The 18,535-nt window shown below is 42.9% G+C and overlaps 1 protein-coding gene across 9 annotated transcripts in view; it reads left to right on the top strand.

Annotated features, from left to right (window-relative positions):
• Positions 1-18,535, top strand: part of LOC147328003 (nuclear factor 1 X-type-like) — a 116,661-nt gene that overhangs the window by 11,457 nt on the left and 86,669 nt on the right. For 7 of the 9 annotated variants that reach the window (XM_086296078.1, XM_086296074.1, XM_086296076.1 and 4 more), the window contains exon 2: positions 5,508-5,591. In XM_086296078.1, coding sequence (XP_086152204.1) covers positions 5,508-5,591 — 84 coding nt within the window. Of the gene's footprint in view, positions 1-2,274; positions 2,383-5,507; positions 5,592-9,459; positions 9,643-18,535 lie in introns of those variants that run through there. The other 2 variants (XM_086296080.1, XM_086296083.1) reach the window with 2 other exon arrangements.

The raw sequence follows: 18,535 nt of genomic DNA, 5'->3' as shown, positions 1-18,535 counted from the left end.
ATTTTAAGGTGATAGTGATGGTTGTTTACTGCAACATAGAAATAACAGACTGCACTGTGAAATACTTTGTAGATCATCCGATATGTTTCAGTATCTCACTATTACAATCCTGTAATATAACTCTTACCTCTTACTCTTGCTCACACGTCTTCACCTCAAATATCGATGCTGTTACACACTCATCTACCTTCCTGAAAGTTTGAGACCTGTTTTAGAACAGTCAATCCTTAGAAATAAAACAGTGAGAGTTTATTTAGACTGAAACCGTATTTGATTATAATGTTTCTGGGAATGCACACGGAATCTCACAAATGATAAGCACCAAAGATACAGGAGGGGAAAAAATGTATAAACTTGGCACTCGGATAATTACAGATCTGTCTCTTTATCATACTGAGTGAGTATACATAACAAAAACACTTTAAAAATAATACACACATATATATATCTATCTATATATTTATATATAGATAGATATATAGATTCGCGGTCACTGACATGATCAAATATTGCCTGTATATGCAGCATTACTTTAAAGAGCATTAGCAGAAGTGTTCATTCACTTTTTGCACATTTATCATCGGCCGCCAACTTTGCACGAGCACCCTGATTGCTCTCTACATGAAGGGCGCATAGCCCACACGTTGTCACGTGTTTTTTTATGGGTTATAAATGTCAGCCTTACGTGACATCGAGGGGGTCCAGAGCGTTCTCACTCCCGAGGCGTAACATGTGGACGTTTTGTCACGTCCCGCGGGGGTCACCTACCAAAAACTTTTTCTTGCCCCAGCTGCCCTGACTCACAGTCATACCTGCTAAACAACAACACAGACAGGCCCCAAGATGCTCAAGATGTCAAATTCTAGGCCGCATGTGTCTTCTGATGTCAGCTTTCCAATTATCTGTCTATATATCTTAAGGTAAGCCAAACATTAGACAATTGTTTGTAATTGGCAGTGATAATACGATGCTCATTTTGTTTTGATTCTCGGCCTATAATTTCACAGTTGGTTGCGCTGCGGTTGTTGCAGAGAAAACGTGCCAACCACAGAAGCTGTCAGTCAAATAAAAGTCAAGAAACTTATTGGTGCCAAGTTGGGAGGTGGGCGTAAACCTTTTACCAGATTATTAAATACATTTTCAAAGTACCATTTCAGTTAAGATGGAAGTGGGTGAGACATTTGAAATGAGCTCAACACGCTGCCTCCTTGAGTCACATTGTGTGTGTGTGTGTGTGTGTGTGTGTGTGTGTGTGTGTGTGTGTGTGTGTGTGTGTGTGTGTGTGTGTAACTCCATGCTTCCCGGTCTTTGTGGTAAACTCTACTGTATTAGAACCATAACCACAAGAAAATCTCCCCACGGATCAGTCCTTGTGTGACACAATGGGTTGATTGTCCCAGTCCAAACCTCATTGTTAAATGCATTAACCAGAGTAGCTAGACCTTAGTTGAATGTGGTTTGGACCTTCAAATAAGAGAATGAATAAGGACCCATGTACAAAGAAGGGTGCCAGTGGCATTGGGTTACTTAATGTGCCAAGGGGGCATTTGGTGCAAGCAAGTGTGTCAGTGAAATGTTGCTGGTTCAGTTCAGTGTTACAACTGGCATGGTATTATCATAAGGCCACAGCCATAGCCTATCCTGCCTAGCAAGATTAGTAGTTGACAGGCAAGTTGCCAGGCCAAGTGCATCTTGGGGTGTGTCACAATGAGCGCTCTGTTCAGACCTGTTTAACCGAACAGTTTTGGTCAACAAAGACGTTTTTTTAATAAAGCAACGCTGGCGTAGTTTCACTATCTATCTGGCATTCAGGTGATTCACCTCACCTCACCTCACCTTTAAATTAAACCGCAAACCAGCTTGTATGAATTTCTCACACAAGTCAAATATCTTTTTACTCGAGGCATCTATTTTTTTAATACACCAGCAGTCAGGCCTCTTGAACAGACTCGCTTTTCACACGATGTGCCTCCCGCCTTATCCAGGATCCCAACATTTAGTATTATTGTGTAAAACACAACTGCACAATTAAGCCAAATGCAATCTTCAGCTCTGCGTCTTGGCTGTACTTCTGACCCAAGCAAACCTTCAGGACTCACGAGTGGAGTGAAATAATTAGCCCCACTCTACTCAGCCATCCATCCATCATTTTTTTAATGCAGCCCCTCGGTTTCTCATCTTCTTTCTTAGCCTCCCTGTTTTCTCGTCACCCCCCCTGAGAAGGCTGTGTGAAAAATCGTATTTTTCCAACGTTTCTCCCCGAGGCAGCTTTGGCAGGGACTCACACGGCGGCCATTTCTGCCTTTCATACACTCCTCACACACCATGGAACAGATCGCCGGTGCGGCCTGGCATCTTTGAAGTGGTTGCCATCTCACGCAGGTTGGCTGGACTGTTTTCCTCTCCCCATCCCCCTATTTTCATCCTGTGCCTTAAACTTGGCAGTGTTGCTTTTCAGGCACCAAATAACGATGATAAAAACATGGTTGAGACACAATGGTGGTTATAATAACCATGTTTTTTTAAAAGAAAGAAAAAGAAAAAAAAGAAAAAAGCGGGATCAACAGTGCTGGTAGTGGTTGTGGTTCATGATTGTGGGGCGGCCAGGATAAAGGTTTTGTGGAAACAAGGAGAGGGCTGCACCAGGTGTGTGACAAGTGTAAGTTTTTATGTGTAGGTGGTGAATTAGTGTGCAAGTGTGTGTTTTTGTGTGTAACTGCTAATGTGATATGCAGAGAGACAGAAAGCGAGGAAAGGTGGGGCGATGTGTGTGTGTGGTTGGGGGGGGGGGGGATCATTGATATGATGCCATTCATTTGCTTTAAAATGGAGCCACCTGAGAACAAATTCCACCATCAGGGCCTTTCATACACAAAGCTCTGTAGAGGTGTGTTTGTAAGTACATGTGTGAGTGTACGTGCAGTGCGAGAGCAGGTTTCGGAGATCTCACCTCCAAAGAATTTGGCCATATGGTCGTCAACACTAAATCCAAAGAGAGAGCGAGTGAGCCAAGGAAAGAGAAGTGTCTTCTTTTGTCAGTGAAGGCAGAAAGAAAGGCAGCTTAAAACACACCATATACAGATACCTTAGATCAGATGGCTCAGACAAATAAATAAATAAAAATCCTCCACTGCATCCCTTACTCCACATATTTGTGAAGTAGGAAAATCTGTCTCAATTAACACATTTGCATTGGGCGATGATGGACTCCAAATAGGTCACTGACTCAATCTCCCGCCTCCGAATCTTCCCTCTAAAATGTTAATTAAGCAGGGCTTTGAGATTTTTTCGCTCAGGGCTGGCCATATGGGCCGGGCATATGTTCTATATATATAGTACAATATATAATTCATACACTGCTGCAGGAGAGAGTGTTTGGGGGCCCTGGAGTTTTTTTTAGGGGTTTACTACAAAGGGAATCAGTATGTTCTGGCCTCCCCAGTGCCAGGTACAGAGCTTAGCCTATTCATTAGCTTCATGTTATTCATTGTTGTACAATAGGATTGAGGTTCATCAACACCTGTTTTTCTGGCGAACATAAAGTGGGTGTTTAAATTCCTCTTTGTTGGATGGTTAATATGAAATGAGAGCAAATTATCTACTGTTGGAGTTCAATTGTTGTTGGGGTTTTTGGTTGTTTGTTTTATGTGTGTTATGTTGCTCTTCCTGAAGTCAGGTTAAATGATAGCTAATGCTGAGATTCTGGGGGTATGAAAACCTACAAATGTACAAAAGGTTTTCTCAAATAGTCAGCGCTCCCAGTTGTCCCACTGCCATCCAGCCAGACACCCATTCACCAGCAGCACTGGGCAGCAGCAGCCAATAAAAACAGCTCTTTCCCACCCGCAGCTTTTTGGGTTCGACTCAACCAATCAGGGTAGGCTTGCTGGTGCACCTGACGCTGTTTCTGGCCAGGGACAGCCAATCACAGAGGCTCCAGCACACCTGATGCATTGTGGTCTGCTTGCTGGTAGTCAGCAGGCTCGCACTGCTGTGGACCCCACCACAGGTGTCGTGGATCCAGGCCATTATTCTGCCTGCCAGCCAATCAGAGGCGTCATTTCATTATCAGACACATGTGGCCTGGCAGAATCTGAGTGCTTGCATTTTGTCGTGTGTGTGTGTGTGTGGATCTGCATGTCTATTAGCATGGATGTGTATTTGTGGATGTGAGGGACTCTATTACCCCATTCCCATAATGCCTTGCTCTCTTATCAGCAGGCCTCTCTGACTCTGAATCCCAGCTTCATCATCATTTTGAAACTCGTGTTGCCCCCTCAAGGAGTCGAGAGCCTCAGCAATAAAAAAGGGCTAAAAATAGGAAAAAGAAAACAATGTTTATGGACTAATAAAGATGATTAAGAATCGCACAATTGCAGAAAAATGGAAGGTTTGCGAGTGCAGATTATCTGTAATAAAAAGCTGAGGGGAGAGATTGGGGAGAGAGGGAGAAAGAGAGTTAGCCATACAGACCTCTCATTGCGAAGGATATGAATAGCCTTTGTTTTCACCACAACTCAGGGCTGTGTGGTCTGCCAACGTCTGGCTCTTATTATGGGGTTTGTGTCTGTGTGTCTGCGTAAGTGGCATGCACGTGTATATCGGTGTGTGTGTGTGCGCTGGTACGTGTTGCAGTGTGTTTGCGCGTGAGGCAGAGTGAACATGGGTGTGGAAAAAATGTATATGCATATGGGCGATTATATTTTCAAGAGGGTTAGACTATATGCGTGTGCATTTCGGCATTTCCACACACATGCAGTGTTTTCTCTCTGCTCCCGTTCGCTGAATAAATGTGGCATGAGGTCTTGGGCTGGCACAAGCGCGTGTGCATGCTTTTTTATCCGTTAAAGTTGTGAAATGAAATAGGATTTCACAGAACGGCACAGCGGCTGTGGGATTTGGGCTCCCTTCGGCTAAGTAGAGTGGGATAGGTTGATCCAATCAACTGCAGAACTGCAAGGAGAGCCTATTTCACAGCTCCGGGCCCTGCCAGAACCCTGCCTGCCCGCCTGCCTGCTTGACTTAGAATACAAATGAAGCTCCCTGAATGCACACCTACACACATATGCATGCATACACCCTTGTACTTACAGACAATCTGACTGGGGATTTATAGTGCAAGTGTTGTGGAGCTTCTGTGGAGAAATGAAACCAGTTGGGGTTAAAAGACTGTTTCACACGGAGCGGGTACATTTTAGGGTTACGTCTCACAAAGAGGAGGGAAGGAAAATCACAATTTCGTTTTGCCACAATCTAAATTACACTGGTTTAAACAAATTAACAGAGTGTTGTGAGATTGCTTTAAATGTTGCAATACTTCTTAAATATACTATATGTTATTAAAGAGCAACGAAATCCAATTATAATATTTAATTTAATAAATATTAAAATGATATAAAATATATGCTGGGCTAAAATCTGTGCTGTATTTGTTCCACATTTCGCAGCATGACTTTTCAGCTACATGGAAACAATTTTAACTGAATAACTATTTCTCTGTTTTTCAGGCTACTGACACCTACCTGGTGAACGACGATCCCACTAGAGGCCCAGGGATGCCTGAATGTTTCCTCGTGTCTGATACATATAGGGTATACACATCCCCAAAATACATACACACTGCAAGCTCTCTGTATCTGTCCTTTTAATTGCACTGATGTCCCAAGATATATTTCCTGGACACAAAAAAACAAAAAAGGAACCCAGTCCCTCTCTGTTTTTCTTTTGTAGGGGGGAGGACTTTTTTAAAGTACAAAAGCCTCATTAGTGCATTCATTTGACATGGTCCGACCACAGCATAGGAAACACTATGCTACCTTCATTCTTGCCATGATGAATGTTTGTTTCTAGGGTTCCATTAATGTGTTCAGAAAATACATCCACATTTTGTGTTGACGTTGTGCTATTAGCTCGCTCATATGTCCATTTCCTCCGCACACACACACACACAAAAAAATTCCCACACGTCTTCATGAATGTTCTCAGTTCATCTGTCAGTTGCGCTGACATGTGGCAAAAGTGCCCTGCAAAAACACTATGTTTCCTAAAAATGTCAACTTTTCCGTGACATGTATTTTTATAAGGGATTATTTAGGCTTGGCAGAAAATTGGTTTTGTTGCAGATTCATGTGGAGGACACGCGTCACGTGCAGGGCAAAAGTTAGAAGCCAGTTAAAGCAAAGAAAAATATACTTGACGTTATAAAAGTGAAATTTTTCTGGAGGATACTGCCTGGGTTACATGTTATACATATGGTAATTTTCACAAATATTTCCCCCCCCCAAAAAAAATCAGCTTTCAGAATGAGTTTGGCGATAACTGCTAGACTGCCTGGAAAATTGTTCTTTTGGCCTACACGCTTCAATATGACTTGTTCCATTTTCCACTTTTAAAACAAACTAATTATGACATAATCCCAGCAAAATAAATCTATACGTCTTTATTACAGCTGAATACAAATATGGTAAAAATGCACAAATCCAAAGCCGTCAGAGTATGACATATAGTAAACACATTTTTTTAAAAAGCAGCAGGCCTAACACAGTGCTCTGCATACACACTCACAAACAGATCCATAGTCTCTGGGATCCACACTGTATATGATATGCTTGTTAGCCGTGGCGGCCGGTCAGCCATGTCTTTCTGACTGCATATGCCTGTATGCATTTGACTGGCATGCCGCTTCGCAGGCAGACGTAAACAGCTTACTCAAACAATATTTACACTGTATGCCGTAGTAAACGGTACAGTTGCACAATATTCTGTTCACATATTTCCTGCCTTTTGAAAGGCAGCCTCAACCACCTGTCTCACACATTTAGCATGCTAATGGCAGTATCAGTATGCTACATCACATTCAATATTTAATGGCCTAGCCACAGGCATTGGTAAACAACAAGGATATGAGTAGTGCTGTGTGTCAATGGGAGACCGCAACATGCTAACTTTAGGCATGCCATATGGTTTTCTCATGTGCTTTTTAATGGCAAGCGTAGTCTCAGAAACCACTAGATCCCTGTGCGCTCGAGGGGCTTTCAAAGGTGATGTTGAGACCTGACTGTTTGATTATAGGCAGAGAGTTTGGAAAGAAAGCCCAAGCGTCAGTGTTTTGTAACTTCTGCGGTCGGTTGCTATAGTTTGTTTGTTGCAGCCAAGTGCCTGTGTTGAATACTGAGATGGACACCTAATGTCAGACTGAAGCCAGAAACAAAGACAACCAGTAAAATCAGGCAGCAGAAAGGGAGAGTGTGTGTGTGATGAGGACAGCAAAAAAAAGAAAGAAAGAAACTAAAGAAAGGGAGAATAGCTGAAGATTATGAGACAGAAAAGGAGAAAGTGACACTAAAAAGACCCACTGAGAAAGAGAAAAAATGGGGTAGACAGAAAGAAAAAGAGGGAAAGCGAGAGAGCGGACAAAAGCTTTGGGGTTTGGGCCTGTGCCGTGGTGGGGTGTGGTTTGGAAAGAGGAGAGACTTTGGGAAAAGAACACTACACCTCAATATGTTTTACTTTCTTTCACTTCAATTTAGATTTTTCTCTCTTTTTCTTCTGGGTGAAATTCTTTTTCTGGTTGTTTGTGCCAATATATCTTTGACCAACAGACATTTGTGTTCATGAATGCACTGAAACTGTGAGTGTGTGTGTGTCTGTCTCTACTGTACACTATATGCATGTGCGTTTGTGGTGTAGGTTTCTATGTATGCTACATAGGCTGAGGTCTCGTAAAGTTGCACAGCTTCATCCCCCCCCAGAAAAACTTGGCATCCAAGCACGAGGGTGACTTCAACCCCCAAAACCGCACCCTTGCGCACACATGTGGGTGGGAGCAAAAACTTTTGCACAACTGGAACACATACGCACACGGAGACTTGCACATATAGAATTGTATTCACACACAGGCACACGCATGCTTCCAAATACTAATGCTCGCTCTCTCTCTTCTCACTAATGCTCGCTCTCTCTCTTCTCACACACACACACACACACACACACACACTCTTACACACACATGCACAAGGCAGAGGCTTATGTATAATTGCAGGCACTCTGCCTGCATATATGAGTTTGATTAGGCTGAGGAGCAGGGAGCGGGTGAGGATAAAGCCAAGCCTGATTAGAACCAGAGTGTATTGCTTCCATACAATAGAGGCACAATGAGACCGGTTTAGAGCACTTTGCACAAGTTCAGGTATCTTTTGTCGACATAAACATATACCGTATACTGGAATATGACTTGGATTCAGTTAAAAACAAAAGCAGAAATAGCAAAGCAAAATGTATCATGGCTGAAAAAAATGACTCTTAGACAGCAGAATTTACAACTTGCTGTAATAATTTTGGACTTGTTTAGGTTCATGAATACGCCTGCCATTGTAAATATTTAAGTCTGGTTATAACTTTCAGATGATGAGCTCTTTAGTTAAAACGAGCGGCACGCAGCATCTCAAGCTAAAGCGGAGCTGCAGAGTCAGGGCTCATGTTGAGCTCTGACACCTTGTAAAATGCATTAAATAAAAATAGGCGGTCCAGATTTAATGAGATGTTTCAGCAGTATGAAAAGCCGACCCTACCGCGCACGTTTACTTTACAGTAACACATAGTCAAGTTAACAATCGGGCCCCCTTCAACAAACTTGTAAGACATTTAAATAGCTTGTACACAGAAAGCTTTGTGCCACCATCCAGATGACTGGCTGACAAAGGACCACAGCATAATCTGAGCTGTAAATTTAAAACTTTCTTCTTTTTTTTTGGTCTTTCTATTTTGGTTACACTTGGGTTTGCTTCTGCATTCTTCATAAGAGCAAAGGATATGAAAGCAGAAAAGGGATCTTTTTGAGGAAATCTGCCACCTCAATCACTTGTGTTTGCTCTGGCAAACACAAGTGATTGGCAAAGATTTTTAAGACAGTTTTGTCAAAGTAAATATCCCTGCACCAAAAAAAGATTCCGTTTTTTTTACATGACCAAAAGACTGCAAGCATAGATAGATAGATAGATAGATAGATAGATAGATAGATAGATAGATAGATAGATAGATAAAAAACATTATTTAACAGAACTAAAAGCTTAGATTTCTGCTTCCGAAGTGTTTAAATCATGTAGTAAAATATAAGCGAAATCCCATGCCACATTTACAAAAGTATTACTATCTTTAAAATACAACGAGCTGACTGCTCTGCCCGCACAGTACCACAGGCGCACATTGAGCCCCTGTAGTTCTGCAGGAATACTGTAGCTCAAGCGACTTTTCTTTGGGGGATTTAGCGAAGCGTTGATTCTTAAAGAAAAAAAAGAAAAGAAAAGAGAAAAGAAACGTTTAAATAACGATCGTTTCAAACATAATGTTAGGTTTGTGACGATCTGATAGAAAAGCGGGGAGGAAGAGAGAGAGAGTGAGTGAGAGAGAGGGAGCGTTAGAGAGAAAGAGGGAGGGAGGGAGGCAGGGAGAGAGAGCAGCAAAAACTTTCCTCTAAAGTTAGCGCGGAGCTTTCACTGCAAGTGAGGCGGGGTTACAGCCTGGACTGAGCCACAGCGGCTTTGCAATGCGGCACCGCAGCGAACCTCCATCCAACTTTGTTATCAGCAACTCCAAATTTCATCTGTAGACTCCAACATGTACTCCCCTTACTGCTTGACACAGGTATGGAAGAAAATCGCCGTTTTAAGGCTCCGGCGCTTTGCTTTTTTCCCTTCCCCCCCGGTGTAGCGCGCCTCCGGTTTGTTTTTACTGTACGTGGTTTACAGTGTTGTGTCGCCTGTCGCGCTGCTACTTGTCATTTGCTGCGTACGAAGGAGCTTTTCCCAACTCTGCTCTCTTTTCCCCGATAGTGTTTAACCTCCCTCGCTCTCTCACTCTCTCTCCCTCTCTCGCGCTCTCTCTCTCCCCCTTTCTTTTTAATGGCACTCCTCCAACGGGCTTTCTTGTGCGTCTCATTGCGCATGGTTTGGAGAGAAAATGGCGCTTCTCCCAAATCTATTTTATATAAAACGGAGGTTGGAGAAAGGGGAAGAGGGGCTGGGTGTCCTGACAGCTTGCGACTAATTCCAGACAAACGGAGGCAATAACCGGTTTTATCCATAAAGCTCATGAACGAGTTTTAATGAAGCTTCTTGAGTAGTAAAATCTTCTTCTTTTTTTAAGGTTTCTAACTTACGGCTGTAGGGTGGTCTGCCAGTTTTCAGCCGCGGGGGCCTTTAAGGGTCACGTCCTAGATGCAATCTTAACTGGATTTATCATATTCTGCAACAGCAGAAACAAAACAAAGTGCTTTATTTTATTTATTTATTTTTAATTGTTTTTTGGGTTGTTTTTTTTTTAGCCAAATAAGAAATTGTGGGCAAGTGTGCATGTGTGTGTTCTCGGTGGTGTCAGATTGATTAATGACAAAACGGAGGTGCCCTTTAAATAAACAACAGAACCACTCCGTAATATTTGCATAATCATTGTATGAAAGTCAGTATAGGTGGAAGCTTTTTAGGGATTCTCCCGGTTAAAAAAAGCGGGAGAATGTAATGTGCGTAATTTTAAAGGCCGTGGATCAGGTACAGGTTCTACACAGAGGAATAAGTTAAGTTAAAAAAAAGTTTAGATCAATTTGCTTTAAAACATTTTCTTTAAACTGCAGCTTTTAACTGAGATCTGTGAATATTTAGCTCACAGGTTTTCACCTAAATTCGAAATTACAGACTTAGTTTTGACCTTTCAAGGCTCATTTCCTCTAAGCATTTCTGCCACTGTGCACTAAAACGCTGCATTATCTTGTTTCACCTCATACCCTATAATGTTCCTTTGATATATATCTGTAAACTGTGCACTAGAAATAAACTCGAGATTAAAGGAAAACACAGGACTAGGACAACCTTCAAACCTTTGTTTTTGTCTTTGTTGATTTTTTGACAGAAGTGACGTAGAGCTTAGGCTTTATTTTTCTTTTTGTTTCATTTTTCATAACAGTGAATACATTGTCTTTATGAGCTCGGCTTGTGTTGTTTCAGTGCGTAAGGAGCCTTTATCTGTAAATCAAAACAGATCATATCACAGGCCTCGGGAGATCAAAGGTCACTCTGTAAATGACCTTTTTCATTTTCTTTACAGCGCCGCACTTTTTGTGCCCGACAGAGCACATACATTTAAAGTTATGTTTATTCAAGTTATATTAGAACAGTCACTGCAGAGTTAACAGATGAGGACCACAGGAGCGCCGAGCCTGCTGCTCCAGGCCACCGCAGGTCCGTTTTCCCCTTCTGCCGCTCGGCTTATCAAATTCACACACCGGGATAAAAGCACTTTTTTTATTTGCACGCACGTCACCAGCAAGCCTTTATTTAAAGGTGGCGTTAATAATTACCGTTTAATATCAGTCGGCCCATTTGTCAGTAAGAAATGATTTTTTTTAAACACAAGCTTCAGTTACCTGTAAGTTACAGCCTGCAGTGCAATAAATGCCAATTATAAGGCTTATGATGTATAATTTTTGCGCATTAATTTGACTTTTGAAACATAATAAAATCACAGTTTGGCTTCCAGCCTGCGTGTTACATTTCAATGATACAGGAAGGTCACGGCCTGCAGCCCTGCGTTTCTTTTAGTCCTACAAAATGCTTTACTGTAATATTCATACGTTTTGCAAAAAATGTATTCCAAACCATATTGTAGCTGCACAGCCTTTTGCAGTGGAGCAGAGAATTGTAATCATTCCTTTCCTTAAACAGAACAGTCTGGTTTCGAGAGCTCCGAGGAAAACATGCAGGATTCCTTCTCACAGTTATTTCAGGCCTTCAGACCAGACCTGTTTTGCTTTTTCTTTGACTGAAACTAAAGTATAATGTGTATGCATGTGTGTATGTCTCTTCTCCGTTAGTTTGTTTTTACGTAAAAAAAAAACCAAAAACCAAAAAACAAACCCGGAATCACAGGCATCCCTAGAAACGCGTCGGTCTCGTTCTCTTTCTTCCCGCTTTCTCTTGACTGTTCTGCCGTCTGCAGGTTTTATAGAGTCAGAATGACATTTAATAATCAATAGCCCATTTGATTTGCCCCGTAAAATAAGTCCAGCAGCCCTACTGCATATTTAGTACAGATAATTTTCCGAGCCTGGCGGTATGAGGCGAGGTCCGCATCGAGTTTCCTCTTTCTTTCCATTAATTAAAATTAATTGGCAGCAGATCCTCTCACACGAGCGCCGCATGGACTCGTGCTGCCCATATGCGTGATACATATTGATCTGCTTAGGCTGCTGTTACTACGTCTACGGGTCTAGTGACAGATATCAAGCAAAGCTGGTTTGTTTGCATTCTCTCGTATCTCCTTGAGAGCTCGTGTTTGTATGTCGAGTATATTAAGATAACACCAGTCAAAGATTAACCCCAAAGACGCCCGTGCATCCTGCTTCTTTCACACCTGTAATTGAAACATGACTTAAACATTTGCATTAATTTATGCTCTGCTCTTTTTAATTATCTTTTGATGCGTCATTAAAACGGAATACACGCCATTTGTGTGTGTGTGTGTGTGTGTGGGGGGGGGGGGGGTTCACATGAGTGTACACACGGATGCTGACGTGCGTAATGTAGATTGCTTGTAGCCTAACCATCCATCCATCCTTCCACATTCGTCCAGTGACTCCATTAAGAGTTTGTTCTTGATCACTGTCGTGTAAATAATTCACAAATCACAGAAAACATGTAAAAGTGGTGTAAACAACCTACAATGCATTATTAATGCTGATAAAAGCTTTTTTGGAATAGCCTGGTAGGTGACGGACCGACGAGCCAAAGTAGCGGTGCAAAACATTGCCAAACATTAGCAGGAGTTGGTTTTTTGTTTTTTTGCGTACGCGTGGCATCGTTTCACGTCCCTGTGACGGGAAATTCATTTGCATGAAGTTTTAATGCGGCTTGAAGGTCGAGGGGGGCGGGGGCGTCGTTAATTAAAACTTCTATGTGCTGCGTTTTTGAATTCGGTTATTTCAGACTGCTGTTAAGTCCCGTTTATCCAAAATGAAATGGGTTGCTAGCGCCAAATTCTGAAGCTTTTGCCGCAAAATAAGAAATGTTTAACAATGTGCCGGGAGATTGTTTAACTGCTCCCCTCGCAGTTCACGCGCAGAACATTTTTATTTGTTCACTTGATTCTCGCTTATACGCCATTCATGTCCTATTATACGCACTTCTTAAGGGTTTTAGATTTTTTTTTGGACTTCAAATGAGTCCTTGAAATTCACTCGGCCATGTGCGATTGGCTGAGCCATTAGAAGCATGAAGTGAAATGTGCACAGGCTACAATAGCCGTGCCATATAGCAATAGCACAAGAAGAGGGGGTGGGGGGGGGGGGGGAGTGAAGATGTTGCAGACAGTATCTTTGGTGATAGAGATAAAAGCATTTTTATGCAACCAAACAGCCAAGTGAATCACTGTATATGGAGCATGTGTGTGGCAATCTGTGTGAAATTCACACAGCCAGTTTCTATACAGTTAGACTGTCCAAATCAAATATTCATTCTTAAGCCGAATTTTGAGATTGTTCTTTTTCCTGTTTCCACCTAGAAGTCGCCATTGTCACAAAGGGTCAAATGTTCAAGACACATGGCGTCACAGCTAACTACCTGCTAGTGTGTGCTTTTTGTGTGCGTACAGTACTTGTTTTTCCGTCCCGTTTTGGGCCACGGCTCTCCTGCGTCAGCGTAGGTTCTGGTTTCACTGGGACCGGTCAGTGACTGCTGGTGTAAGCCGAGGTGGGTCTGCATGATCTGGTAACATACCAATCCTTACCGGCATCACTTTGCACCCACACATGCACACACACTCCCTATAATCCTGCGCACACATAGCTAGTTTGCAGGCACAGCTCTGTTGTGGTGGACGGTAAGCAGGGTGAAAATGGCCAACTGCAGGCCAAGGGCAAGCAGGCAGTGAGTTGTAGGCAGAACCCAGGGGTACACTGTGTTCTTTTTACTTATTCATCCTTTGCTAGAGGCAGACAAGGTCCAACTTACGCTCCTTGGCCCCGAGTGAGAGCTGGTAGGCAGGCACGAAGGAACGCATAAGAAATGGCACATGATGATGTCAGTTTAGCAGTGTCTAAATACATTTGGATCACGGGCTATACCAATAAATGTGCCTGATATGTGTGAGGGATTGATGTGTGCCTAAATTAACTTAAATTGTTACTCAAAATTTTGAAATCACATGCATAGTGTCAAACGGTAGTCTATACTAAAATTATGAGTTTTTGTTTGTAACGTCACCAAAAAAGAAAAAAATATGCAATTGAAGGACCCATAAAGCCCCAGACCTATAGCCTAAGGTAGCTCTTGGACAGTCGTCCTATGGCAGTGTGTGTTTGTTTGAATGTGGGTGAATCTGTCTTGGAGGTGATTTAAATCCAACACAGTGGCGCTCTGTTTATCCCTTATCTGTGCAGTCTTCCCAACTGCCCATAGAAAATGGATTTATCATGCTTAACCGAGGCACTTGGCACAATCCGGTAATAGGTGGCTGTCCTCTGGATGGATGAGCATGTGTTTGTGTGGCCGATATGCGCGTGTTTATGTGTGGCCTTGTGCACATGTTACCTCCTCCCTGTCCTCTGCCTTCTAGTGTGGATTAGGTTTAGGTTGATCTGTGGCCAGTGGTAGCAGGCGGCCCCTATAGCGGTCTTATGTTGGTCTGAGATAGTTTTGTTTACCGAGCCATACTGCACACACATGTATGCATGAAGATACGCAAACTCATCCGAAAAGAGAATGAACACTCACGTAATGTTATAGACTGATAGACAGACGCGTTCAGGAGCGGGAGCAGCAGCAGCAGAGTCGAAATCCCCTCACTGTGCTGATACTGGGAACGCTGCTCCGACTTTAGCCTTTGCCAGTTTTTGTCACGGGGGTGGAAAATGCTCCAAAATCAAATTTTCACAATTGTCCCTCAGAGCTTTTGTTGTGGCTTTGCTCACTATGCGATATAATTTTAATCTTGGCTGGGGTACGAATTAAGTGTGTAAAGTGCTCGTGTGATTGACTGATAATTGCATATCCTCCCTGTGCAAGACTGTTATTTTTTTCTCAGGTTTCAGAATCAGAGGTGCAACAACTAGCAGTTTACAGTCATTTAACGTGAAAAGACTTTAGTTTGCCAGCAAAAGAGATGAAATCATCAGACGAGGGAAATGTGAGAAACCACTAAGGAATCAAGAGATGAGAAGATGCAAGAGCCAAAGAAGTGCGCTGCTCTTGCATCTGCTTGGGACAGACTCCCCTTCACCTTCATCCCCACTTCTCCTTCTCCTCCACACCCCTCCACCTTCTCAATTAGCTCCCTTTTAAAGAGAAGTAACGGTTAGTGAGTGATCGGCATTGTTCGAGGATGAGCTTCAGTTGTTGTTGTTGTTTGTCTCACCCTCTCCCTGTATCTTGCTCCATCCCCCTCCTGTGTGACCCGTTGGTGTGTTTTTCGTTCTTTTTGATTTTCTCAGAGGCTTTTTTTTTTCCTTTTTTTTTTGTGGGGGTAACCCCACTGAATGGGACAATGCAGCCTAGCGTGAAATTAAAGCTCTTAGTTAGTTTGGAGTTGCTCAAAAGAGGATTTTACACATGCATGCATTCATCACCCTCCCATACGCTATAGATATAGCTAATTAGAGGAAGTATACCCTATTTCGAGCATCAAGAGCCCAATTAAAAGAGTAGGGGAAACCTCAGTGAGTGAGATCTAGGCCAAATCAGCTCAGTGAAAGCAATTCTGTTTCCTTGCGTGTGAACAGTATGGCTCCTTCCTTAATCCAGGCGGGAAAATATGGACGAGGCTGATATGAGAAGAGTGCAAGTTTCATTAACATATGCATGTCACGTACTCAGTAAGAAAATCAAGAAAACATTCTGATTGATCATCCTGACAGGCGAGCGTCAGATTCAAAACAGATTGGGCTGCTCTTGCTGACTCTTCCAAGTCTCATTTTGGAAGTAGTCTGCACCAAAATGTCTGTCATGTGTGCACATTTCTGTTGTTCACGTCAAAGACATTTATTTGTGCTTTTTTCCCCCCCCAATCAGTTAAAACAGCCTTGTGATTGTTTTGCCTCGTCGGAAAAAGTTGGCGTTCTCCTTAAACAAACAGATCATAAAAGTGTAGGCATTTCGAATTAAATGCAAGCAAAGCAATCGCAGGCTACTGTTCGACACCTAAGCCTTTGCCAATATGTTTACTGTATTTTTAAATGGTTATTGATGGCAATATATAGGGCAGGCTGTATAGCCACGACAGCCCAGTGTGTTGAATGACTGGCTAAGGTCATTTATTTTTGACTGGGCTCTGTGTACATTTGTGTGAGTTAGAAGAGGCATTGCGGTGCAGGGCTGCAGCAGCCACGGGAGCGTTAGCCGAAAAATCAACCGGGCCAAACGAACATGTCTGACATTTGTTACGGATGCGCTTGCAAACTCCCAATCACCGTGATTCTCTTTGACAATTGTAATTCCCCGTATTATTAAGTAACGCACACACATGTGTGTGCACACACATTTCTGTTCAGCCATGTGTCCGCAGTGTATCTGCGGACACAGAGGTCTGTAGTTCCAACTGCAGCCAGGGAATCCAGTTAGTGAGTCAGACTTTGTGGAACAAAGTGTGCTGCTCTCTGATTTTCTCCCTCTCACTCTGTCTGTCTCTCTCTCTCTCACTCCTGTTGAGAGCGCTGGCAGCTCGCCAGGGGTGGAAAAATCTATAAGCCGTTGCGTAATATACCATATCTTTACCTTGGTTGAACCCAGCGCAAGATCCACAGCTGTGTGAGCACACAAACAGAGAAATGAGTGTGCTCGTGCCCCGTGTGTGTGAGGCAGAGAGAAAGAGGCCACAGACAGAGGGAGAGAGACACACAGAGTGGCTTCTTTGTGGCCAGTTTTCACTGTGTACCCTCATATAAACAGTATCACACCACTTTGATCAAATGCTGCTGACAATTTTTTTTTCTTAAGTGGACCGAGCATAGTGTTCTAATCACTCTCTGGAGAAACTAAGCTCAGGCCACATAAGATTTATCTGTTTTTGAGGCGGCCGATGTCAAAAATGGAAATCAAATTAGGTCCATGTTTTGCTTGCATGACATATGAACTCCATGGAAACGCCACTGTACTTCCAAAGTCAGAGGGGTGAGCGTATCGCTCTTCACGAGGTACTTGTGCTCTGTGCATAACTTCAGGGAGGAAATTAGAATATCGAATAAATTAAAGTGTATCCGGCCTCTCATGTTTGGCACGCTTCCTCTCATTCGATTCACAAGATTGGGGTTTGCTGTGTTTGGAGCTGTTTGTGCAAGTGCAGGCCTCGCTCGCAGTGTCCATCTGCACCTGAAGCTTCTTCGGGAGCAGTCGCTGTTTATACTCCTGTGGGAGGGAGTGTAATGTTTTGATTGGATGCCTCTGAACGCTGTGTAGCTGCTGACTTTCAGACTTTTGTACTGAGCGCGCCTTCGTTCATGGGTGTCAGCTCTGTTATAGAGATATTCTTATAAATGGCAAAAAAAAAAAAACACAAAAAAACTCCAAAAGAAACAAAAATAAATGTGTGAGTAAAGAGTTTGAGGTTCTTTCCAAAGCGTGCGGGTCTCCGTGTGATCATTTAAGTAAAACGAAATGCCAAATATTGTCTAATCAGTCCTCCATCTTAACTAACATGATCAATCCAGGCAGTGATATTAGCCATCTGAAATTCACATGATAGGACTGATTCATTTTTGATTATGCTGATTGCTATTAAATGGTCTGTAATGACTACTGATAATCCCCATATGCAGCTCAGAACTCTGGATTCGCTGGGAGGCTGTTGTTTGTTAATGCACCACTGAAACCTAAAACACATACAGATGTGTGTGTGTGGCACAAAACCACAAACCCAATCGAGATCCCTTGCCATTGTTTCAGTGCATGCTCGTGCTTAATTTTTACCGGGCTCGCTTATGGAAATGTTTGAGCGGACGTGCAGAGTAAACCCCACCACCCCCACCCGCGTATTCAACTAATTTTTTTCCCTCCCCTTCAGCTACGCAGTGTAAAGGGTCAAACTGTTAGTGTGGTGATGGTGGTTTGGACCCGGAGGGCGGGCGGGGGGGTGACAGCTCTATGAGGGAGGTAGCTTCATTTGGGTGGAAGAAGGATACTGCATCATTTTTCACCTCATGTATTGCATATGTATGCCTGTGTATACTGTGTAAACGTTTGTGAGACTGACTGCTGATATGTTTGTGTTTATTGACTCAAAGAGACAGGCCGTGGCTGCGTACACAGCGGTGTACGGGTGGCAGGGGTCCAGGACTGGGGGAAACGTGTGTGTTTAAAGTACACACAGGCCTAATTATGCTGATTTAAGCATTCTTGCGGTCCTCCCTCTGGCTTGTGGTGTGTTAACTGGCACTGGGGCGTCCAGCAGAGAGCGAGAGAGGCAGTGAGGGAGTGACGGAAAAGATTGAAAAAAAAAGAAAAAGAAGACAGAAATAGAATAGGGCAACCTTAATCAAAAGACTGATTAAAATTAATAA

The sequence above is a fragment of the Aulonocara sp. 'chitande type north' Nkhata Bay genome, linkage group LG6, assembly GCF_057382095.1.
Source record: "Aulonocara sp. 'chitande type north' Nkhata Bay isolate Kocher_YH1m ecotype deep benthic linkage group LG6, A_spYH_male_GT1.1, whole genome shotgun sequence".
Lineage (NCBI taxonomy): Eukaryota > Metazoa > Chordata > Actinopteri > Cichliformes > Cichlidae > Aulonocara > Aulonocara sp. 'chitande type north' Nkhata Bay.
Note: the sequence above shows the minus strand (reverse complement) of the source record. Positions and strands in the feature narration are given on the sequence as shown.